Here is a 26,705-nt window from a genome sequence, read left to right on the forward strand (position 1 = left end):
TGTGCAGGGCTTGACAATCACAACAACAATAGCAACAGCTGACATTTGATGAGGGCTTACTATGCACCAGGTCACTTTCCAAGCACACTACCTGTATCATCTTATTTAATCTGCACAATCATTGGATTGTGGCACATTGAATACCATCACCCATGCCCAATTTACAGAGAGACAGCTGAGGCCCAGGAAGATTAAGTAACTTTCCCCCAGCTCACACAATAAATGAGTAGTGGGTGCAGGCACTGCACTCGGGCAATCTGGCCTCCTGGCCCAGCTAGGCTTTGCAGTCAGCCAGGCCCTGGCTTCGTAAGTATCACATCAGCAGCTGTGAGTAAGGCAGCATGGCCTGCGGGGAGGTTGCAATCACCCAGGCGGCAGATGCCAATAGCTTGAATCAGGGCATTGGTGATGGAAGAGGAAGAGCCAGGGCAGATGGAGAGTCATCATAAATAAAGGAAACTTGGTGGCACTCCAAAGATAACTGAGATGAGGGCGGCGAGCATAATGGCCAAGCTTCCAGCCCAAGTGAGGAGGGAGATGATGGCACCACTGATAGAAACTAGGGATGCACGAGAAAGCCAGGCTGGAATCAAGTGTGAGATCAAAAGAAGGTAGAGAGAGGCTGGCACCACGACCAGGAGGGTGGTGAGGTGGGGCGGACAGAGGGAAGGGAGGTGGTGAGGAGGAAGGGGAGGGAGAGGAGGAGGAGGAGTCGGCAAACATATTGCTGCCTGGTCCAGGCAAAGAGCTGAGGTGAGACGCTGGCTAGAAGGGGAGTCTGGGAGCCATCCACCTTGAGGTAGCCATCCATCCTCTCCTCAAGGCAGAGGAGATCAGCTGAAGAGAGGGGAGGAAGGAGAGGGTGGCAGAGGTCTCAGGAGAGCTGGCACAGTGCAGTACAATGGTAGCCATGGGAGAAGGCTTCTGAAAAACGATCAACTTCGGCAGGATAAGGATTAGGAAGGAGCCCTGGAAATCAGTGAAAAGGGCACCACCAACGACCTGGGAGAAGAGAGAAAAGCAGCATGAGGGAGTGGGTAGAAAATTATGAGTTGAAGATGGACCAATATGTGGCAGTAATGAGGAAGAGAGAGTGGAAGAGAAAGAAGGGGAGATTAAAGTGGAGGACAAGAGGGAAGAGGAGGAGAAGAGAAAGAGGAAGAGACAAAGGAGGAGGACGAAGCAGAGGAGGTGGACACATGGAAGGAGCATCAAGGAATTTCCAAATCACTGCTTGTTTGCAGGACTGGTTTAAAGATAGAGAAGGCCAGAGAATCCTTGAGAGCAAGAAGCCAGGAAAGAAGCAGGGAGGGACAGGGAATATGGCAGAAAGAGGGAGACAAGGTTAGAGGCACATGATCCTGGAGGAAAATTGAAGAGGGAGTACATCAGGCTAAGTGTCTTAGTGTCTTAGCAGCATTATTCACAATAGCCAAAAGGTGGAAATACTCCAAGTGTCTGTCAGCAGATAAAGGGATAAACAAAATGTGGTACATCCATACAATGGAATATTATTCAGGCATAAAAATGAATGTAGTTATACATGGTGTAACCTGCATGAACCTTGAAAACATGCTAAATTAAAGACACCAGCCACAAAACTACATATCATATACTTGGACTTACCTCTAAAATGTCCGAACAAATAAATCTATGGAGACAGAATGTAGATAAGTGGTTGCCTAGGGCTGGGGGTGGGGAGGATAATAGGGTCACAAAGTGATAGCTAAAAGGTAGAGGGCTTCTTTCAGAGGTGATAAAATGCTCTAAAGCTGATTATGGTGATGACTGCACAACTCCATGAATAAACTAAAAAGCACTGAATTGTAAACTTAACAGTATGTGGATTGCATCTCAATAAAGCTGTTATTTAAAAAAACAAACAAACTTTGGAGTCATCCACAACTCTCCACTTCCATTCATACCTCAGCACACCAGGAAGTGTTATCAGCTGTACTTTCAAATATATCAAATAGATCCCAAATCCAAAACGTCTCACTACTTCTAGCACCACAGTGGTCAAGCTGTTCTTATCTCTAGCCTGATAAATGCATACATTTTAAAAATAGCCTCCTAACTGGTTTTCCAATTTGTCCTCCCTACATTTATTCTTCCCCAGACTCCACAGTGATCCTTTTAAGTGGCAAATCCAATGGCCCAGCCCAGTTCATGCTCTCAGTGGCTTCCCGTCACTCTCAGAATGAGCTCCCTGTCCTTCCTCCGTGGCCAGACCCAGGTTCCTTCTCAGCTTGCTCAGTTCTCATCGCAGGTTCTCTTGGGCACTGTGCTCTGGCTCTTCAAACACTCTGGGCATAATCCTGCATCAGGACCTTTGCACGTTATCTTGGTCCATTCAGGCTGCTAGAGCAAAATACCTGACACTAGGAAGTTTACAAAGTGCAGGCAGATTCAGCGTTTGGTGAGAGCCCATTCCTTATAGACAGCACCTTCGAGGTGCCCTCACATGGCAGAAAAAGAAGGCAGCTCTCTGGGCCCTCTTTCATGAGGGTACTAATCCCATTCATTGGGTGAAGCTCTCATGACCCGATCACCTCCCAAAGGCTCCACCTTCTAATACCATCACCTTGGTGATTAGGTTTCAACATAGGAATTTTAGGGGAATGCAAACACAGATCATAGCACATGCACATAGCATGTAACTATTCCCTCTGCCTGCAATACTATTCTCCTAATAGTCACGCTGTTTACAAGCTCATTTTATCCAGCCTCTTCACAAACATTTCCCTTTCTGGGAGGCTTTACCTAGTCAACCTATCTGCAATCCTATTTCCATTTTTCTTCATCCTTTTACCCTGTTTTATTTTTTCTTCACAGCACCTGTCACTCCTTGACGTCTGACAGCCTTCCTTCACTCCACCTCTACTTTCCCCTTCCCCTGTAGTTCAAACTGATAGTGTCTTTGATGGTAAAATCCCATCTCAATTCCTGGCTTCTACTGAGATGGCTGATTAAATCCATGAATCACATCCATGGTATCTTATCAAATGGTTCCTCAGCCCCAACCTTAAGTATTCTCTTCAGAACAACTTTCCCATTTTTCCCATTTTTGCCATGATTACACACACAGACACATACACACACACTACATATATGCAAACATATACACGCATACACTGTATATGCACACCAAATGCATGTGCATATTGTTTAGTCATCTTCCTCACTGAAATATGACTTCCATGAGCACAGGGACTTTGCTTGGTTCTCAGTTGTATTCTCAGCACCCAGAAAAATCCCTGGCACATAGTGCACATTCGGTAAATAATTGTTGAATGAATAAGCCTTACTACAACTCCTTATTTTAAAGATGAGGAAACCAGAAGGAGTTAAGAAAGGTGAGGAGGATCACACAAGGTCACACAACTAGTAGGTAGAAGTGGCTAACTTGAAGCCCTGACGTACCATGTCACTAGTTTTGTTTTGTCTTTCTGAGCCCCAAGGGGTGCAATGTCTGGTCCTGAGAAGGGATGAATGACATAGTGAGCAATATATTCACAGACCATAAGGAATGTCCATACCTTCCACTCTATTCATAACTAACGGAAAATTCACAGACATTAACATGTTGCAGTGAAACACACTCTTTGACTCCTGAGATGGGCCCCGAGTGAAGGCGCCCACATTCCGGTTTCCCCCATGAGCTTTGTGACCTTGGTCAAGTCCCACAGCCTTACGGAGTCAATGTTGCTTCCGTGCTTCACAAAGAAGTGAGTTCTGAGGTTTCTGCCATCTAAAACTCACAAATCATTTTATACTTATTTATTGATTTTTGAGATGGGGGTCTCGGTCTGTCACCCGGGTTGGAGTGCAGTAGCACAAACATAGTTCACTGCAGCCTCAAACACCTGGGTTCAAGCTAACCTCCTGCCGCAGCCTCTGAAATATATGACTGCAGGCACATACCACTATGCCCAGCCAAGCTTTTTTTATTTTTCATAGAGACAGGACTTCGCTATGTTGCCCAGACTGGTCTCAAACTCATGGCCATAAGTTATCCTCCTGCCTCAGCTTCCCAAAGCGCTGGGATTAGAGACGTGATTAGAACCACACCCAGCCTAACCTACTTTTTAAAACCTGCTTTCACAATCTGCTAATTCACTTACTTCTTGAGGTGAAAAAGGCTGGGTTTGGGGACTCAGAAAATTCTACTCGGGATTTGTTTCCAGCAGGTGACCCATTTCAAACTGACAATGCAAAGGCACTAACACTTAGTCAGTGTGCAAAAGAGTAAATGTGGGAAGGGAACACATGCAACAATATTCCCGTTGCCTCGGAAATAACAAGTTTTCAAAAATAGACTGAAATCACCAATTAGTAGGAACAATGTAGTACTTTGAAGTTGAAAATGCTTTACATAATGCTAATAATACTTTGGCAGTGGTGGTTCTGAACGTGTATCACAGCTATTCTTTTCAGAAAAGGAAATAACTCCTTTGAGGAAGAATTATATTCTTGAAATTAGAAGGCTTTTTTATAAAATATTAATAAACCCTGATTGAAGACGTTAAATTGCAACTTAATCAGCCATTGTGTGTTTACTATGTACAAGGCACAGGGCTTGGCACTGAGTTTTCCATCGAAAATTCAAGAGTAATAGAATTGTTGCTGCCCTCAAGCCAGCTACAGATTACACATGTGCTACAGGGAGAAGCTGAGGGACAGAGAGAAGAGGAAGGAAAAATAAGAGAATTGAGCTCCTACCATACATCTGTATGGCTCATATAGAATTGTATCTCATTCTATTCATCCATTCATTCATTCAGCAAGTCCTTATTGCACACCTGCTATGTGTCAGGCTCCAGGCTAGGTGTTGGGGGTATGATGGGTTGACAACTGACCAGGTACTTGCATTCCTTCAATACTCATAACCAGCCATGATGAGGGTTGTTCTCATCTCTTTGCAGAGATGAAGAAGCAGGCCCAGAGAGGTTGTGCAATCCTCCCAAGGAGCCCAGCTAGAAAAGGGTAAGAGTGGCAGCAGGATTTAAACTGCTGGCTCAGAAGCCGTGGCCAAGTGAAACAGATAAGGGTCCAGATTCCAGGGCAGACAGTACCAGGTTTGTACCTGACTCTGGCACTTAGGGTTCATGTAACTTCAGGCAATAAGTTACAGGAACCTCTCCAGTAACCTTGTTCTGAATCGAATAGTATGATATTAGGACTCCATGGGAAACTCTATATTAAATGAAGAATAAAGCCCAATTTTAATGGGGCACAATTCAGCCCACAGCATTCCACCTCTGATCCTCCAAAATTCATGTTCTTCTCACACACAAAATACATTCATTCCTTCCCAACAGCCCCAAATGTCTTAACTCATTCTAGCGTAACACCTGAAATCCAAAGTCCTAAGTCTCATCCGTGTACCATCTAAATCAGATATGAATGAAATTCAAAGTGTGATTTATCCTGAGGCAAAATTCCTCTCCACACATGAACCTGTGAAACCAGACAAGTTACATGTTTCCAAATACAATGGTGGGACAGGTGTAGGATTGATATTCCTATTCCAAAAGGAAGAATTGGGAAGGAAAGAACAGGCTACAAGTCCCAAGCAAGTCTAAAACTCTAGCAAGGCAAAATCCATCAGAACGTAACTGCTCAAGAGCAATCCTCTTTGGTTTGATGCTGTGCCTTCCAGGCCCTGGTGTGGCAGTGTCACCCCACAGCTTTGCAGAGCAGCCCTGCCCCAGAGACACTGGGCGGAGTCATTCAGGCCCATTGAAATCTGGGAGGCTGTCCTACCCTTAGAAACCAAGGAGGAAGCCTTGTCCCCAGACCTGGAGTGGAGATGGAATTATACCGTCTCTGTGGTGGGAGTTACAGCCCCGCTGATCTCTGACTCTCCTTTGGAGCCATCTTTCCCTTTCCTTGAAGAACAGTTCATGTTCACAGCTGAATAGCTCTATATTCCAGTCCTATAGAGTCCAAGAAGTCTGACAGCCTTCCTTCATTCCACCTCTACTTTCTCTGTCCCCTTTGGTTCAAACTGACAGCGTCGTTGATGGTAAAATCCCATCTCAAATCCTGACTTCTGTTGAGATTGCTGATTAAACCCATGAATCATATCCATGATCTCCTTATCAAATGGTTCCTCAGCCATAACCTGAAGTATTTTCTTCAGAACAACTTTCCCATTTTTTGCAATATAGACAGACAGAATTTTCCAAATCTTCAAGTTCTGATCCGTTTTGGCTTAACAATTTCCTTTTCAATTCATCTTTCTCCTTTTATATTTTACTTGAGTATTCAAGAGGATCCAGCCTTTCTACACTTTGCTTGGAAATCTATTCAGCTCTATATATAATTTCATCACTAACAAATTCTATCTTCCACAAAATACTAGAATGTAGCTCAGTCAAGGTTTTTGCCACTTTATAATAGAACCAATAGGAGAGATATATAAAGAGATTTATTATAAGGCATTGGTTCATATGATTACGGAGGCTGAGAATTCCCCATATCTATAGTCAGCAAGCTGGAGACTAAGGAAAGTCAATGATGCAATTCCAGTCTGAGTCTAAAGACCTAAGAACCAGGAGAGATGGTGTAAGTTGCTGTCTGAAAGCTAGCAGGCTTGAGACCCAAGAAGGGTCAATGTTTCCACCAAAGTTGGAAGGCAAGAGAAGACCAATGTCCCAGCTCAAGGCAGTCAGGTGGGAGGAATTCCCTCTTACTCAGCCTGTTTGTTCTACTCAGGTCCTCAACCTAGGCCCACCCACATTAGGAAGGGTAATATTACTTACTTAGTCTACCAATTCAAATGTTAATCTTATCTAGAGACATCCTCATAGAGACATCCAGAATAATGTTTGACCAAACATCTGGGCACCCTCTGGCCCAGTCAAGTTCACACATAAAATAAACCATCACAGAGACCTTTCTTTGATTCTGGTCCTCATATTAATTTTTCCACTAAATTTATTTTTAGAGCAATCTGTATTTGCTGCTCACTCATTCTCACATCATGTCTACCTCCTGTTCAGCTCATCACTGCCAACCAGTTTCACCTGGTAGACTGAGGTAGGTGGTCAGTCTAATAACTTATTGGCCACATGTAAACTATGAGGATGTGACAGCTCTAGTCACAATATTGCCCTACAGAGTGTTTGGTACCTCTTAGTTACTCTTCTTGCTCCTGTCTTTATAGTCTTTTAAAGGGACCTCAAAGTTTCTGATGTAACTTACGTCAGGTCAATGTAATGGAAAACCACCAGTGGCTTGAAAAACTTTGTTACTAAGTTTAATAATCTCCTCTTCGATTTTCTTGCAGTAAGTGATGCTGATGACAATCCCTTTCTTTTTGAAAGTATTTTGAGAAAGTTTCAAGAAAAATATCAATTACACTTCATTAAAATTTTCCTTTCAAAACAGAAACTTTTCTGATCAAAATCTATAATCCATTTCATATTGTGAAAACATGTATATGACTTCATTAAAATTTATAAGTTAAAAGATCACCTCCTGCTTCCAAGCAATTATATTAAGAATCAAAATGAGAACTAAAAGAGCAACTATAAACAAAAAGAGAGTAGTAAGTCCTTACTTGTCAATAATTATTTTGAATGTACATGGATTAATTTTCCAGGCAGAAGACAGAGTGGATGCATGAATTTTTTTAAGTCCTACTTATATGCTGCCTACAAGAGACTCACTTCACTTTTAAGAATACACATAGATTCAAAGTACGGGAATGTAAAAAGACATTCCATGCAAGTGGAAACCAAAAGAGAGCAGGGATAGCTATACTTAAATAAAATAAAATAGAATTTAAGTCAAAAACTGTAAAAAGAGGCAAAGATGGTCATTATATAATGACAAAGGGGTCAATTCAATAAGAGGATATAACAATTATAATTATACATGTATCCAACTTCAGAGCCTCTATATATAGAAGGCAAATATTAATATATCTGAAGGAAGAGTTAGACTGCAACACAATAGCAGAGGACTTCAATACCCCATTTTCAAAAACAGACAGACTATCCAGACAGAAAATCAATAAGGAAACACCACAGCAGGACTGTACTTCAGGCCAAATGGACCTAACAGCTATATACAGAGCATTCCACCCAACAGCAGCAGCATATACATTCTTCTCAAGCCACATGGAGCATTCTCCAGAAAAGATCATATGTTAGGCCACAAGACAAGTCTACCAAATTTAAGAAGACTGAAATTGCATCAATAATATTTTCATATTACAATGATATGAAAGTAGAAACTAATAACAGGAGGAATTTTAGAAAATTTACAAATGCATGAAAATTAAGCAACATGCTCTTGAACAACCAGTAAGTCAAAGAATAAATCAAAAGAAAAATGTAAAAATATCTTGAAACAAACAAAAATGGAAACACAACATACCAAAACTAATAGGATGCAGTTAAAGCAGTTCTAAGAGGAAAGGATGTAACAATACATAACTACATCAAAAAAGAAGAAAGATCTCAAATAAACAACCCAATGTTACATCTAAAGAAGCTAGACAAAGAACAAACTAAGCCCAAAGTTAATATAAGGAAGGAAATAATGAAGATCTGATCAGAAATAAATAAACTAGAAACTAGAAAAACAATAGGGAAAAAAATCAACAAAACTAATGGGTTTTTTTTTAAGATAAACAAAGTCAACAAAACTTTAGCTAGACTAACAAAGTAAAAGAGAAAACTTAACTAAATAAAAACAGAAATGAAAGAGGAGACATTACAACTGATACCACAGAGATACAAAGGATTTGTTATATTATAACACAAAGAATTACTCTAACACTATAACCAATAATATACCAACAAATTGGATAACCAGGAACAAATACATAAATTTCTAGAAACATACAATCTATCAAGACTGAATCATGAAGAAATATAAAATGTGAACAGACCAAGAATGAGTAAAAGAGTGAGCCAGTAATAAAAAAGTCTCCCATCAAAGAAAAATTCAAGAACTGATGGCTTCACTGCCAAATTGTATTAACTATTTAAAGAACTAATACCAATTTTTCTCAAACTCTTCCAAAATATGGAAGAGAAGGCCAGCGTTACCCTGATACCAAAGCCAGATAAGGACATTATGACAAAAGAAAATTACAGGTCAATATCCCTAATGAACACAGAAAAAATTCTCAAACACTAGCAAACTGAATTTAATAGAATCGTTCACACAATCAAGTGGGATTTATCCATGGGATGCAAGGAAGTATCAACATATGCAAATCAGTAAATAAGATATATTACTTTAAAATAATGAAGGGCAAAAACCACATCATCATCTCAATAGATGCAGAAAAAGCATTTTACCAAACTTAGCATTCTTTCATGATAAAAACTCTTAACAAACTAGGTATAGAAGGAATGTACCTCAACACAATAAAGGCCATATATGGCAAGTCCAAATCTAACATCATACTCAGTAGTAAACAGTTGAAAGATTTTCCTCTAAGATCAGAAACAAGTGGCCCACTCTCACCACTTCTATTGAATATATAACTTAATATACTAGCCAGAGCGATTAGGCAAGAAAAAGAAATAAAAGGCATCCAAATCAGAAAGGAAGAAGTTAGACTGTTTGCTGATGACATGACCTTATATATAGAAATTATTTAAAACCCCACAAAAGGACTGCTACAATTAATAAATGAGTTCAGTAAATGTGCAGGATATGAAATCAACATACGAAATGTGGTAGCATTTCTGTACACTAACAATGACTTACCTAAAAAATAAATGAAGTGAACAGTTTTCTTTATAGTAACTACAAAATAAAATACTTAGAAATACATTAAACCAAGTAGGGGAAATATCTGTAAATTTAAAACTATAAAATTCTGATTTAAAAAATTGAAGAAGACAAAAATACATGGAAAGATATCCTGTGTTCATGGATGGGAAGAGTTAATATTGTTAAAATGTCCATTTTATCTAAAGCAATCTACAGATTCAATGAAATTCCTACAAAAATTCCAGTGACATTTTCCACAGAAATTTTAAAAAAAATTCTAAAATTTGTACGGAACCACGAAAGACTCCAAATAGCTAACATCAATCTTGAGTGGAAAGAGCAAAGCAGGAGGGATTATACTACCTGATTTCAAAATATACTACAAAACTATAGCAATCAAAACAGTATGGCGCTGGCATGAAAACAGATGCATACTAATGGAACACAACAGAGAGCTTACAAATAAATCTATGCTTTTACAGTCACTTGATTTTCAACAATGATGCCAAGAACATAAAATGGGGAATGGGGCCGGGTGCAGCAGTTCACACCTGTAATCCCAGCACTTTGGGAGGCCAAGGCAGGCAGATCACCTGAGGTCAGGAGTTTGAGACCAGCCTGGCCAATATGGTAAAACCCTGTCTCTACTAAAAACACAAAAATTAACTGGGTGTGGTGGTGGGTGCCTGTAGTCCCAGCTACTCAGGAGTCTGAGGCAGAAGAATCACTTGAACCCAGGAGGCGGAGGTTGCAGTGAGCCAAGATCATGCCACTGCACTCCAGCCTGGGCAACACAGCAAGACTTTGTTCAAAAAAATAAAAAGAAAAAAGAAAAAAAGAAATTTAAAAATGGGGAACAGACAGTCTCTAAAATAAATGGTGGTGGGAAAACTGGACACCCACATGCAGAAGAATGAAATTGGACTCTGATCTCACATCATATGCAAAACATCAATTGAAAAATACTTAAATATCAGATCTGAAACTGTTAAACAGAAAAAAAATAGAAGAGTTCTGTGACATTGGTCTGTGCAATGATTTTTTTGCAGATAACCCCAAAAGCACAGGCAACAAAAGCAAAAATAGACAAACAGGATTACGTCAAACTAAAAAGCTTCTGCGTGGCAAAAGAAGCAATCAATGGAGTGAAAACACAACCTACAGAATAAGAGAAAATACTTGCAAACCATACGTCTGATAAAGAATTGCTATTCTAAATATATAAGGTATTCAAACAACTCAATAGCAATAAAACAAATGAGCCAATTTTTAAAGCGGGCAAAGAACCTGAACAGACTTACTATTTTTTCTCTCTCGGTCTCCCAGGCTGGAGTGCAGTGGCACAATCTTGGCTTACTGCAAACTCTGCCTCCCAGGTTCAAGCAATTCTCCTGCCTCGGCCTCCTACGTAGCTGGGACTACAGGCGTCTGCCACCATGCCCAACTAATTTTTCGTATTTTTAGTAGAGACCAGGTTTCACCGTGTTAGCCAGGATGGTCTCGATCTCCTGACTTCATGATCTGCCCTTCTCGGCCTCTCAAAGTGCTAGGATTACAGGCATGAGCTACCATGCCCAGCCCTGAGTAGACTTTCTAAAGAAAGACATACAAATGGCCAACAAGTATATGAAACAAGGCTCAACATCACTGATCATCAGGGAAGTATAAATTAAAACCACGATGAGATATCAAGTCACACCTGTCAGAATGGCTATTATCAAAAAGACAAAAGATAACATGTGTTGGTGAGGATGTGGAGAAAAAGGGACTCTGGAACACTGTTGGGAATGCAAATTAGTGTAACTATTATGAAAAACAGTATTTAGGTTCCTCAAAAAACTAAAATAGAACTACTGTATGATGCGGCAATCTCACTACTGGATATATAGCCAAAGGAATTGAAATCATTATTTCAAGGTGATATTTGCACTATCACGTTCATTGTAGCATTATTTACAAATAGTCAAGACATGGATTCAGTCTAAGTGTCCATCAACAGGTGAGTGAATAAAGAAAATGTGGTGTATATATACACAATAAAATACTACTTGGTCTTTTTAAATTTCCATAGGTTTTTGGGGAACAGATTGTGTATGGTTACATGAGTAAGTTATTTAGTGGTGATATGTAAGATTTTGATGCACCTGTCACCCGAGCAGTACACACTGTACCCAATTTGCAGTCTTTTTTTTTTTTTTTTTTTTTTTTGAGACGGAGTCTCGCTCTGTCGCCCAGGCTGGAGTGCCGTGGCCGGATCTCAGCTCACTGCAAGCTCCGCCTCCCAGGTTCACGCCATTCTCCCGCCTCAGCCTCCCGAGTAGCTGGGACTACAGGCACCTGCCACCTCGCCCAGCTAGTTTTTTGTATTTTTTAGTGGAGACGGGGTTTCACCGTGTTAGCCAGGATGGTCTCGATCTCCTGACCTCGTGATCCACCCGTCTCGGCCTCCCAAAGTGCTGGGATTACAGGCTTGAGCCACCGCGCCCGGTCATTTGCAGTCTTTTATCCCTCACACCCCTCGCACCCTTTCCGCCGAGTCCCCAAAGTCCATTGTATCATTCTTATGCCTTTGCATCCTCATAGCTTAACTCCCACTTATGAGTGAGAACATATGATGTTTGGTTTTCAAAAGAAGAAAATTCTGTCATCTGCAACAACATGAATCAACCTGGAGGACACTGTGCTAAGGGAAATAAGCCAGACACAGAAGGACCAATGCTGTGTGATACCACCTATATGATGAATCTAAAATAGGCAAACTCATAAAAGTAGAGAGAATGGTGATTACCAGAAGGGTGGGAGGAGGCGAGGACAAGATTAGAGAGATTTAAAAGAGTACCTAGGTTGGTCAAAGGATACAAAATCTCAGGAGGAATGCTTCCAGAGATCTATTGTATAGTCACAATGTATTATGTCCTTAAAAATTGCTAAGAAAGTGTATTTTAAGTGTTCTCACCACAAAGAAATGATAAGCATGTGAGGTTTAAAAAAAAAGGAAAAGAAAGAAAACTAAAGAAAAATGTTTATTACTTAACCAACTCAAAACCCAATCTGCCATATTTATGCATTTCTAGATTGCCCATAACTAAAAAAAAAAAAAAAAATTTCTTGTACTGACACTTGACATAGAAATTAAAGCAAAAACATCAAAAATATTAACAAATTTGGAGGTGCAGATTCTTTGCTGAAAATATTTTCCGTTACCAAGAAACGTTCTCCTCTCAAGAGAAATAAGCATTGCGTCAAGACAACAATGCTCCTGTGAAGACTTTGTTGAGAGTTTTTGTTCTCTGGTGACAACAACACAGCTTGAATTCATTCATTCATCAAACAAAATAATTTTGCATGATCAAACTGGTAATAATCAGAGCACAGTGGGATACATTTTCAAAAGGAAGATACACTCCCCTCTGTATGAAGGTTTTTGTGTATGTATCTGGTGCTTCAGAGGTTAATCGATATTAATTAATTATAAATAGTTAATCCACAAAGAAAATGCAGTTTTCCTATGGAAAAATAATTGGTCCAAGGATGTCCAGCAGCTCGCAGTTGACCAACAAGGAGCGGCCTGGCTTACAGACAGTAGTTGCAAATGAATGGACAATATCCTGTTTGGAAAGCTGCTGCTTTGATCAAAGAAGGTAAAAGTTGATCTGCCTAGTGGGCTGAATTACATGCTGTTTTTCTAAGAGTAATGGAAGAACTAACAGTGGTGGAAGCCCCTGTGTTTGGGTTTTTACTGACTCACTGGGCAGTGACCAATGGTCTGGCCATACACTCAGGCAAGAGGGCAGTGGAAACCTGTCCTATCAAAAAGAAACCCACATGGAGCATGGCTCTATGAAGATTTGAGGGGTGCATTAAAGTAGAACTTGTCAGTGTCCATCAGAAGAACTCCCTTCCAGGTTCAGAAGGTGACTGGAATCAACAAACGGATATCTATGGGTGCTCCCGTGAGGTGCCCACCTGAGTCCATGAAAGGGGTGGATACGGGATATAGGGGCCCTGCAGCAGCGCAGAGATGGTATCAATCTAGACACGTTCCTCTTGCACCCTCCTTGGGCACATAATGCCAAAACTGTACTGTTTGTCAATAAGAGAGACAGAGACTGCTGATGGCTATGGGGCAGATTCTCTGTGGGGAAAGAAAGCCCTGAACATAGCTGGTGAGTGGGACTGATGCTGGCAGACTGAGGAGCTACAAATAGGTCTTAAAGGGAATAGACGCTGACTCTGGACTGGGCTTTGTTTACCCCGCGGAAGATGAACACACTCAGAGTGCCATAACAAAACAAAAAACAAGAAACAGAAGATATTACATGGATTTAGATGGTGATCATTTTTTCAGACCAGCGAACACACTGTACAGCCCACAATGTCCAACAATGGGTAGAGATATCCTCCTCAGAGTGATAGTTTGATAGAGAAATAGGACAGATAATTGAAACAATGGTTTCTGAAACAGGCAGAAGGCAGGCAGGGCTGGCTTACCTGGCTTCGCAGCTGTGTGCTTACACTGAATATGAATGGGATTAACGGGGTGTCCCCATTAGATTTTTTTTCCTCTGGCTGATCTTGGGGAGAGGGGATGGGGAAAATGCTGGTATGATTAAGCAATTCTTGCCAAGGTAGAGAGTACACTGGTATAACAACTATAATTTTTTCTTTCTTTCCCAAGTTACCCCCCAAATAATTATTTTTCCTCCTCTCTCTGATACAATGGTCCTTGTACTAGGGCTGCAACTGCAAGTACTGGAAGCAGGGATGATTTCTAAACAGAAAACTGTAACTATGTTTTTAAACCTTATGTCAGAATTCCTAAGGACCTAATGGGGATTGGTTATGCTTTGACCCCAACTGGCAAAACTGGGGCGAAGAGTGTACAGCTATATTGCCTGGGTGGTAAAAATGGCTCACTAGTTCAGAGCCTATGTAACCTTACCCTACATGAATGGGAATAGACTGAGGGGAGGCCCTTGCTAGATTAGCATTGTTAGCAGCAGTCTGGACCAGCACGGTGACCAAACCGAATGTCCCTTCCAGAGGTGGAAAAGTTGAGTAAAAATAAACAACAAATAGAAAAAAAGGAGAAATAGTAGCCAAGGGTAAAGGAATAAATAAATGGGAGGTACTATCATCTCCAAAGAGTCTCAGAGCAAGAGACGACATTGTTTCAGCTCAATTATAACAGATGCCTTAAAGGGTACAATACATGTGTGCCAAGACCACTCCTGCTTTTGGAACCCAATGAGATAAAAAGGAAACCTGCAAACCCAGTGGCCACAGCTTGGGAGACATTCATGCAGTATGATGGACTGGAGTGATAACTAATGACTGAATAGGATTCCAGTAATGTGGAGGTATCTTTTGAGTTATATATATTTTTTGTTGTTTGTTTGATTGTTTGTTTTGAGACAGCATCTCACTCTGTTACCTGGGTTGAAGTATAGTAGCACTATCTCAGCTCACTGCAACCTCTACCTCCTGGGCTCAAGCGATCCTCCCATCTCAGTCTCCCGAGTAGCTGGTACTACAGACGCACACCACCATGCCCAGCTAACTTTTGAGTTGTTTGTAGAGATGGGGTTTCGCCATGTTGCCCAGGCTGGCCTCAAACTCCTGGGTTCAAGTGATCTGCCCGCCTCGGCCTCCCAAAGTGCTGAGATTACAGGCATGAACTACCATGCCCAGCTGAGTTGTGTATTCTTCTGATGTAACTGATCTGTGTTTGAAAACCAGGAGATGGTTTGTGGTGACGTGTGTGTGCGCATGTGTGTTGCACGCACACATGAGTGTACACACACCCAGTCACATACATATATCGATGCCCTATGCATCTCTTCATCTATATCCTTTGTAATATCCTTTATTTATTTATTTATTTATTTATTTATTTATTTATTTTTGAGATGGTGTCTCACTCTGTTGCCCAGGCTGGAGTGCAGTGGCGTGATCTTGGCTCACTGCAACCTCTGCCTCCTGGGTTCAAGCGATTCTCCTGCCTCAGCCTCCCAAGTAACTAGGATTACAGACACCAGCCACCATGCCCAGCTAATTTTTGTATTTTTAGTAGAGAGAGGGTTTTACCATGTTGACCAGGCTAGTCTCAAGCTCCTGACCTCAGGTGATCTGCTTGCCTCGGCCTCCCAAAGTGCTGGGATTACAGGCGTGCGCCACCACGCCCGGCCCTGTAATAGCCTTTAGAATAAAGTGATGAACAACAAAACAAAAGATGTTCAGAACTAAACTCATTAGTAAACGCTCCTTTAAGCATCAGCCCCCTTTTTTTAAGACAAAATTGCCTAATATTTATTTTATTATAATGAGATCTTTTGACATGAAAATGCTGGAGGGATTACATCATCTTAAATCATGCATTTGTGACAGGAAAGTACTCAGCACACCACATAGTTGCAAACACAGAAAAACAGTATAGTAAGAGGATCAATAATCCTGCAGAAGGACCTGGGTTCAAATCCCAGCCCCAACAGCTACTGGTTCTTGCACCTGGCATGGCATGGACAAGATGTGTTCCCCATGTTCTTTCCTCTTCCTAGTCCGTGACTTTAGGGAATAAGGGCCTGAATTCTGGCAAATGGCATGTGGTGGAAGGGATAGCAGATGCTACTAGGCACTGCCCCAAGAACATTACATAGGACTCTCCAGCTGTTCCTTTGCCTTCAGCAGCAACTGTGAAGACCACTTCTTGAGGATGGTATCTTCCCAACATGAAGGGACCTGGAACCCTGAGCCACTGCCTAGAGGCTGAGTGCCCTCATCAGACTATGACACAAGCAAAAATTAACCTTGGCTTGGAAGCCACTGAGGCTTGAGGATTATGCGTTGCTGCAGTGTGTGTGTGTGTGTGTGTGTGTGTATGTGTGTGTGTGTGTGTGTGTGTGTGTGTTGCCCACAATAAAAAAGCAGCACTAGAAGCTAAGCTAAAAGAGAGAGAGAAACCTATGGGAATGGGGGTTCCTGCAGGGAACTGGAACTGGCAAAGAAGAAACCTTCTTAAGGAAACTCAAGAACAAGTCATCAGATAGATGAGCAAAGAGGGAGTTGTGATGCCAAGATAACATTTCCCAAATCTCTTCCACCCCGATCAAGATTTGTGCTAAAGCATAAAAAACAGCAGAGCCAGGGAGGGGGGGGTCCCCTGGACCCATCTTTGTGAAAATGCAATGAAGAAAAGTAGTTGGCCATCAGAGAAATGCAAATCAAAACCACAATGAGATACCATCTCACACCAGTTAGAATGGCAATCATTAAAAAGTCAGGAAACAACAGGTGCTGGAGAGGATGTGGAGAAATAGGAACACTTTTACACTGTTGGTGGGATTGTAAACTAGTTCAACCATTATGGAAAACAGTATGGCGATTCCTCAAGGATCTAGAACTAGAAGTACCATATGACCCAGCCATCCCATTACTGGGTATATACCCAAAGGATTATAAATCATGCTGCTATAAAGACACATGCACACGTATGTTCATTGCAGCACTATTCACAATAGCAAAGACTTGGAATCAACCCAAATGTCCATCAGTGACAGACTGGATTAAGAAAATGTGGCACATATACACCATGGAATACTATGCAGCCATCAAAAAGGATGAGTTTGTGTCCTTTGTAGGGACATGGATGCAGCTGGAAACCATCATTCTTAGCAAACTATCACAAGAACAGAAAACCAAACACCGCATGTTCTCACTCATAGGTGGGAACTGAACAATGAGATCACTTGGACTCGGGAAGGGGAACATCACACACCGGGGCCTATCATGGGGACGGGGGAGTGGGGAGGGATTGCATTGGGAGTTATACCTGATGTAAATGACGAGTTGATGGGTGCTGACGAGTTGATGGGTGCAGCACACCAACATGGCACAAGTATACATATGTAACAAACCTGCACGTTATGCACATGTACCCTAGAACTTAATAATAATAAAAAATAAATAAATTTAAAAAAAAAAAAAGAAAAGTAGTTGGGAGTCAGAGAGACCCTGATGGAGGCAGGGGTGACCTTTGGGCAAAGTGGAAGGTGAGACAGATGACAGGAGAGCTACAGATTCAAGGAGAGCAGAAATGTATTATTTTAAATTGCTGCTATGGTTCTATGGCTGCCTTAAAATTATATTAAACAAGAAAGATCTTTCACATGGAGGGATTTTTCTCACACATGGAAAACTAACTCTAAGCAAATTACACATGTTTCAAGAACCTCAGAAAATAAAATAATATGATGTAAATGCCAATGTAAAACATATTATTTTTGAAACTTATTTAAATTGTGACCAATGCACAAAGGCTCCTATATCTAGTTTCATATTATTTCATGAAAATGGGAGTTTTCAATCTGCAATATTCAGAAAATGGTAGAACTATTGTCAGAAAGCAGCTTACTTAAACCAGAATTTGCTGTTATTTACAAGTGTGGGGCTATAAAACAGTTTTGTTGTTTTAATAGAAGACATAAAAGATGACTGTTTTGTGAATTGAGATCAATTTGCCATCTCTTGGGTTCCAGCACAGTTCTGATGAATTTACCAGCAACGACCAAAATGTTTCGGAGTTGTATTAGTCAGGTCTCATGCTGCTATGAAGAAATACCCAAAACTGGGTAATTTATAAAGGAAAGAGGTTTAATTGACTCACAGTTCCACAGGGCTGGGGAGGCCTCAAGAAACTTACAATTATGGTGGAAAAGTAAGCAAACATGTCCTTCTTTACATGGTGGCAGGAAAGAGAAGACTGAGAACTGAGCAGAACCATTATCAAACCATCAAATCTTGTAACGACTTTACTATCACAAGAACAACATGGGGGAAACTGCCCCATGAGTTAATTATCTCCACCTCGTCCCACCCTTGACACATGGGGATTATTACAATTCAAGGTGAGATTTGGCTGGGGACACAGAGCCAAACCATACCAGGAGTCTAAGCACAATTATCAAAGTTCATATACTTGTAGTAAAACAATGCTATGGTCTTGGTGTCAACTGAAAGTCAAAGTATTACAATCATGTATTGCTTAATGATGGGGATATGTTCTAAGGAATATGTCATTAGGTGATTTTATCATTATGCTAACATAATGGAATGTACTTACACAAACCTAGATGATACAGCCTACTACACACCTAGGCTATACAGGATAGCCTATTGCTCCTGGGCTACAAATCTGTACAACATGTTATTATACTGAATACTGTAGGCAATTGCAACACAATGATAGGTATTTGTGTGTCTAAACATATCTAAACATACAAAAGTTACCATTAAAACACAGCATTGTAATCTGTGTTTTATGGCACATCATTGTTTATGCATGTCTACACATATCTAAACATAGAAAAGTTACCATCAAAATAAAGCATTGTAATCTTATGGCACACCATTGTTTATGTGGTTCATCATTGACTGTCAGTATGTGGTCCATCATGGTGGCGGTACATGACTACGCTTCTAGTATTGTTACTGTTGTTATTAGAAGGCCCCAGGAGATTCCTATATGCCTACATGTGCTATAATGTGATATTAGCATTGGAGACATTAAATCACCTTAGATGGTAACAGTAAAATTCTTTTTCCTATTAACAAGCAAAAATAATTAATTACGTTTCTGGAAATTTCAAATCAATGGTTCAACCATGACAGTGCAGAAATGCTGAGAAGATAATAGGCACAATTTAAAATACACAGCTATTTAGTTATTCCAAATTCTATCTGTAGCTTTGAAGAAATAGGGACACATTATAAAGTATCATATACTATGTATTTATAGAAATGGTGTATTTCTGAAGATTAAAAATAAAATTATAAAATAGGAAACTGGATCCCTATTTCATACTATATAAATATATAGTATATCAAATTCATATTGATTAAAGACTTTGGTATAAAACAAAAATTGTAGACGTTTAGTGGAAAACACAGGTTAATATACTTTAGATCTTCCTGAAGGGAAACATTTTCTTAAATTGGACATAAATGTATTAACCAGAAAAGTAAAGTTTGAAAACTATAATGTCTATTCCCCAAAAGAGCCCTTGAAGTCAAAAGACAAGTTACAAGCTTGAAGAACATATTTACAATTTGTATAACAAATTATTAGTATCAAAAATAAAGAATTCTAACAAATCAAGAAGAGTGCGCATACACACGCAGATAATGGCAAATAAACATATGAAGAGGAGGTCAGCATTATTAGTGTTCAGCAGACTACAGAGGCCATAATGAGTTACCTTTTTATACCTATCCAGTCGGCAAGCATTAAAAATTCTGACACTACCAAATGTTGAAGAAGATGTGAGTCTACAAACTCTCTTATATACTGCACATGTAAGTAGATATTAGTGCAACACTTGGAAAAAACAGTTTGATATGACATCCTATAATTGGTCAATTACATATTTTATGTTCCACAATTTTACTTCCAGGTATATACCTTAAAAACCTCAAGCACATACACAACAGAAGACATACAAGAATGCATATCTGTCCCTGTTCATAGAATCGAATTTTATATGGCAGTCAACTCCAGCACTATGGATGTCTTAGTAATAACAGTATTAAGTGAAAAAGTAAGTACCAGAGAATTGCATGCATGATACCATAACACGAATCATGCATGATACCATTTTTGTAAATTTTAAAAGAATTAAAAATAAATGTTTCTATAAAAACATGTAAATATTAAAATGATTAAAAAGGAAAACTGGCCGGGTGCAGTGGCTCACGCCTGTAATCCCAGCACTTTGGGAGGCCGAGGTGGGCAGATCAAGAGGTCAGGAGATCGAGACCATCCTGGCTACCATGGTGAAACCCCGTCTCTACTAAAAATACAAAAAAATTAGCCGGGTGTGGTGGCGGGCACCTGTAGTCCCAGCTACTCAGGAGGCTGAGGCAGGAGGATGGCGTGAACCCGGGAGGTAGAGCTTGCAGTGAGCCAAGATCATGCCACTGCACTCCAGCCTGGGCAACAGAGCGAGACTCCATCTCCAAAAACAAAAGAAAAGAAAACAAAGAACTGATCAACTCAAGATTCAGGGTGGTTGTTATCTCTGGAGGGAAAGGAGAGGCAAAGGGATGAACAAAGGAGGAGGCTCTCAGGTTAGTTTTCAGAAACAACTTCTGTTTTTGGTAGTGGTTTCACTGGTGCTTAGTAAATATGTAAAAACAGGCTATGCATGAACAAGATCGGAGAGTGCCACAAACCAAGTATTAGCATCAATTCAATTCTGTGCACATAAAATCCTTTTTAAATGAAGCCTCTTTGAGAACAAACCCAGATAAAATATCAAACCTCCACTTGCCAGCTCTGATTGAGACTATTTGTAAAAGGATCTTCGTTTGTTTAACATTACTTCCAAAAGAGAAATTGCAACCATCTAAAAGATTCATCAATAGAGGAATAGCTTCAAACATCTGTATACATTTATACTCTTTCATTAATTCATCTCATCAACACATTGACTGAGTATCCACAATTTGTCAGACACTGTGGAATACAATCATGAACAAAACTGATCCAGGCCCTGCCCTCATGTGGCTTAACCATCCTTTAAAAAAGTGAAGACAGGCCAGGTGCAGTGGCTCACTCCTGTAATTCCAGGATTTTGGGAGGCCAAGGTAGGTGGATCACCTGAGGTCAGGAGTTTGAGACCAGCCTGGCCATCATGGTGAAACCTTGTCTCTACTAAAAATACAAAAATTACCCAGGTGCGGTAGCGGGCTCCTGTAATCCCCGCTACTTAGGAGGGCTGAAGCAGGAGAATCACTTGAACCCAGAAAACAGAGGTTGCAGTGAGCCAAGATCATGCCACTGCATTCCAACCCGGGCGACAAAAGCAAGACTCTGTCTCAAAATAAAATAAAATATAAAATAAAAAAGGGAAGACAGGTAGTAATCAAAGAGTCACACACACAAATGTACGCTGAAAACAGACGGTACTGTAAAGGAAGGAACATGGGGCTATAGAAGAGAAAAATGGAGAGAGATTTATCTTGAAGCCTTCAGCCAAGACTTCCTGAGAAAAGGGGCATTTAATAGAGGCCTGAAGCAACAGAGATCTGGGAGTAGTTAACCAAGCAAAAAGGAGACAGGGAGGAAGTATTGTCCAAGCACAAGGATGAGAGGGTGGATCCTGTGGCAGAGGAGAAGTCAAGTGATTACAGAGGTAAAAGGTCAAGGTGGCTGAAACCAGGGCAAGGGAGACACGGGGGTGAGATAGGGCTGGAAAAGCAGGCAAAAGAGATATCCTGGAGCACAACGAGGCCAAGGATTTCAATCTCTGTTCAAAGAGCAACGTGAAAAACAAGTTTACACAGAAAAGCAACTACATCAGAATCTCACTGGGAAGGGATCCCCTGCTGCCATGTGGGGAATGGAGGGTCTGGGCATGGATGAGACAAAGGCCGATGCTCACTTTGACACGAGAACCCTGGCTCTAGTATGCAGCAGGGTCAAGAATTGTTGGAGGAACAGCAGGAGGCCATCTCAGCGGCACAGGCAAGGGGCAAAGGCCACTGGCCTGAAAGTGTTGGCAGTGGGCCTGCAGAGGGTGAGGATTTGAGAATTCTCTAGGTGGTAAAACGGAGAGCATTGGAGGTGGAAAACATACAAAGAGGGCGGGAGAGGGAGGCACCTAGGATGACTTTAGATGTCTGGCTTCTAGAAACGGATGGAACACTGGAAGACGAGCTGTGTCGGGCTGGGAGCACAATGAGGTCAGCTTGGAGATGACTGAGCTTAGGGTGTCCTGGGACACCTAAATGGAGAGGCCATGTAGGTTGTCAAGTAAGTAGGTCTGGAGGGGAGTCTGACCTGGAGATAAAAATTTGGGGACACCACGTAACTGTTAAAACGAATGAGGTGACTCCATACGAACTGACTTGGTACGATGTCTGTGATCTACTGCCAAATACACACTGAAAAAAGGCAAGTTACAGAACAACAGGGATCATATCACTTTTTAAAAACATGTAGAAGAATACTTAATCATCTGGCCTGCAAGAGAAATACACACACTCTGACCTACACACAGACACACACACACACACTCACACAATGAAAGAATATACTAAAATATTAACCTATCCCTAGGATTTGATAAAGTTTAGGTGGGAATAGAAAAGTGAATGAATTTCACTTTTACAAATTTTGACTATGTTGGCACTCTTGTTTCTTACAATGAGTACTTAATAACCCCAATGCCCACTTCGTTCCATCCCTTTTTTCACCCTCCAACTCCTACCTTATCCTGAATCCCCACCCAGTGTCAGAAGCTGGCAAGAGAATAGGATGGAAAGAGGAAAGATGATGTCAGTTTTTGCACATTATTTTATAACAAAACAAGAACAACTTGGTGTTTGCTTTGAAGATGCATCAAAATAGCTGTGTTAAAACATTCCCTGGTAAAATGTCATTCCTGCTCCTGAAGGGTTTGTAATCAAGTTGGCTGAGCAGTAAGTCAATTAAGATGATTGTCAGAGCATGAAGTCTACAGGCACACTGTCCACTGCACTCTCCCTAGAGGCCCTCGATGTGCTCTGAGGATTTCCAAGTCTCATGTAACATCCAAGGACACACCACGTTAATCAAGAAATGTGAAAAACTTACCATTGTGGAGAATAAGGTAGCAGGAACTTGAACTAACGAATGTACGTGAACAAAAGGAAATTAATATAAACAGGAAGAATTGATGGCTTTTGTGGTTTATCCTGGGTTTTCTTCAGTTACTTAACATAATCACCCTGCACAGTGCCAGCCCACACTCAGTATATACCTGTGGAATTGTTTTTAAAATATCCAAGCCTCTATTGGACCAGGAATATTATTTTTCCAGAACAAAAATGGGGTAATGCTGAAACGGAAGCACTCTAATGGCAGAAAGTCAAGGGACATATTGTGTAGCTCCATGTGAACCTTCTTCTTCCATTCCCTGATTACATAAAGCAGAGACTGATAGAACCAAATGAGATCTTGAAGCTGCCTTGTTCAACAGCTGCGCAAAGCATTGTTTAACCATCCTTAACTAAGAAGTGTATGCTGAAAATGTGGAACCAGCTCAAATGCCCATCAATCAACGAGTGGATAAAGAAACAAGTACACACAATGGAATACTACTTAGCCATGAAAAGGGACGAATTAGGCTGGGCAAAGTATCTCATGCCTGTAATCCCAGCATTTTGGGAGGTGGAGGCAGGTGGATCACCTGAGGTCAGAAGTTCAAGACCAGCCTAGCCAACATGATGAAACCCCATCTCTACTAAAAACACAAAAATTAGCTGGGTGTGGTGGCGCATGCCTGTAATCCCAGCTACTTGGGAGGCTGAGGCAGGAGAATCACTGGAGCCCAGGAGGCAGAGGTTGCAGTGAGCCGAGATCACACCATTGCACCCCAGACTGGGAAACAGAGTGAGACTCTGTCTCAAAAAATAATAATAATAATAAATTAATTAATGGCATTCACAGCAACCTGGATGGGACTGGATAATATTATTCTAAGAGAAGTAACTCAGGAATGGAAAACCAAACATTATATGTTCTCACTTATAAATGGGAGCTAAGCTACGAGGATGCAAAGGTATATGAATGATACAATGAACTTTGGGGACTCAGGGGGAAGGGTGAGAAGGGGATGAGGAATGAAAGACCACAAATCGGGTGTACACTGCTTGGGTGATGAGTGCACCGAAACCTTACAAACCACCACTAAAGCACTTACTCATGTAACCAAATACCACCTGTTCCCCAAAAACCTATGGAAATAAAAAAGGAGAGAGAGAAGTGCATGTTGTACAGATATACACCTAATAACTGAACCATGAGTATATATCGTACCGGGAAGGCAAACACAGGTGAAATTGTTCCCATCTTGCTTTTCATTTGCATCAATACAGCTCGCGTTGTTCTGACAAGGGTTCCTCTGGCAAGCATCGTATTCTTCACAGAAAGTACCCATGTACTGCTCCTCACAGGTACAGGAAAAAGTTGCCTAAAACACAAAAAAAATACAGTGTCTGTTACCTGGCGCCTCTCAACAGTGTGCCTTGGCTGTGAGACTCAAAGTTCAAAAGAACCACTTCCTTTTTATAATCAGCAATCTAATCAAATCACTTATGTCATAATCTAGTTGAAATCCTAGCTTTAAGAAAAATAGTCTTACAGTCTAATCTCAAACACATTTTTCTATTATTTGTTCATGTTTATCCCCATCATTTTCAATCTTCCTAAAATAGAAATGAAATGAACTTGTTTTACGCTAAAATTGAAGTTTTGCTGACCAGACATGGAAATGGCAATTTTGCTAGAGCAGACAGATTGTGCTACAGCCATTAAATTAGATGTCACTCCAACCAACTAAAATCCTTCAACAGAGATAGCACTTGTAACAAAAATGTCATCAAATGTCCAACCCAGAGCATCCCTTCAGAGCACTGAGAAAACGCACCAAATCACTCCTTCAACCGGACTCAATGTACAGCCATGCAGATTATCTGAGTACAAGGGAAAATAAAAGGAGTATAATTCAAGCAACCATTTTGTATAGCTTATGATATTAACATTATCTTAGTAAAAGACCATAACTCAGACACAGAGAATGGAATTTGACTCGAAGCTTCATTTCTGAGATAGTTGTAAAATTACAAACAAAACTGGGTTTGTTTCCCCTTCTTAATGCCAGCCTGGGGGTAGTGGCATGTCTGAAATAAACCACAAATCTGTCCCCAAAGCCTACGCAAAGTAATATAGATCATTACAGAAGATTTTTATGAGGAAGAGAGGAGGAGGGGCAAAGGACAATGACATTAGCAGATCTTACTACTTAAGAAAATCTAAACAAAACAGACAAAAGTCCCTTGCCCAGCTCATCTCCAAGCCTGGCACATGGGGCAGGTGTTCAGTCTCTACCATTCCCCAGCCATTGTCCCTTCACCCTCCCTGCCTCTCCCTGGCCTCAGCCTCCTGCTGCCGATCTTAGAAAGAGACTCTCCTCTTCTCTTCTCCAAGCACTGTCAACTCAGGATCTCCACACAGTACCCCCATAAGCACAACCCACTGCCTGCCTTCCCCTCGAAGAGAAAAGAGTTATCCATTCTTCTCTTTAATATGTTTTTGTCTCTCAATCAAGTTTCATAGTTCCTGCACATTTCTTGATAAATTGACTCCTGAATATTTATGTTTTGGTAGCTATTGATAATGAGATATCTTCTTCATCCTATTCTTGTTAATACCCATGATACTTACTAGTATTATTACTCAGAAATAGAATACTAGGGTTTTGTTTCCAGTTATCACACTGAGCTTTCAGTACAGGTCAGAGTTTTTAGTTGATTTCCAGGTTTTCTATATGACACAAGACCAAATAATAACAATAAGTTCAGAACAATTGCAAATAGTAATAATGTCATTTTTTCTTCTCCAGTTCTCAAGGTTACATTGGCAGCTCTTCCAGAATAATTTTGACCTTAAAGGGATGTTGGTAGAATTTACCACTAACTAGATTGTTGGAATGACTGTGAAATTTTATCAAATGCCATTTTAGCTCCTAGAGAAATGATCTATTGTTTTCATCTGTGACCTATTATGACATGAATTCAATATCTAGATTTCCTAGTACTGATTCAACCTTATGCTCCTAGAAGGAACACCCACTGAAGTCATTATGCAAAATGGTTTTAATATGGCTGGCTTCTATCAGTAGTTACACTTCTACTGCCTTCCATTTCACTCTCCCTTCACCCTCTTTCCCCAACAGACTTCTTTCTAAGAAAAAGCTGTCCCTTGCACATGAGATCATGTTTGACACTGCATAGGAGGATGTCCCTCACAACAAGTGACTGACAAAGAAGTGTGCAGACCCCTCAGAAACCAACCAAGACACCAGACAATAGGATATGACATTTAGCTCCACCAAACTGCCAAATGTTATATAGGTGCCTTTCTTCTG

The 26,705-nt window shown here is 40.7% G+C and overlaps 1 protein-coding gene across 2 annotated transcripts in view; it reads right to left on the reverse strand.

Moving 5' to 3' along the window:
* The window catches only part of DNER (delta/notch like EGF repeat containing), a 367,845-nt gene that overhangs the window by 133,079 nt on the left and 208,061 nt on the right, over positions 1-26,705 (reverse strand). For both annotated transcript variants that reach the window (XM_065526197.1, XM_045367826.2), the window contains exon 6: positions 24,596-24,749. In XM_065526197.1, coding sequence (XP_065382269.1) covers positions 24,596-24,749 — 154 coding nt within the window. The remainder of the gene's footprint in view (positions 1-24,595; positions 24,750-26,705) is intronic.

The sequence above is a fragment of the Macaca fascicularis genome, chromosome 12 (genome assembly GCF_037993035.2).
Source record: "Macaca fascicularis isolate 582-1 chromosome 12, T2T-MFA8v1.1".
NCBI lineage: Eukaryota > Metazoa > Chordata > Mammalia > Primates > Cercopithecidae > Macaca > Macaca fascicularis.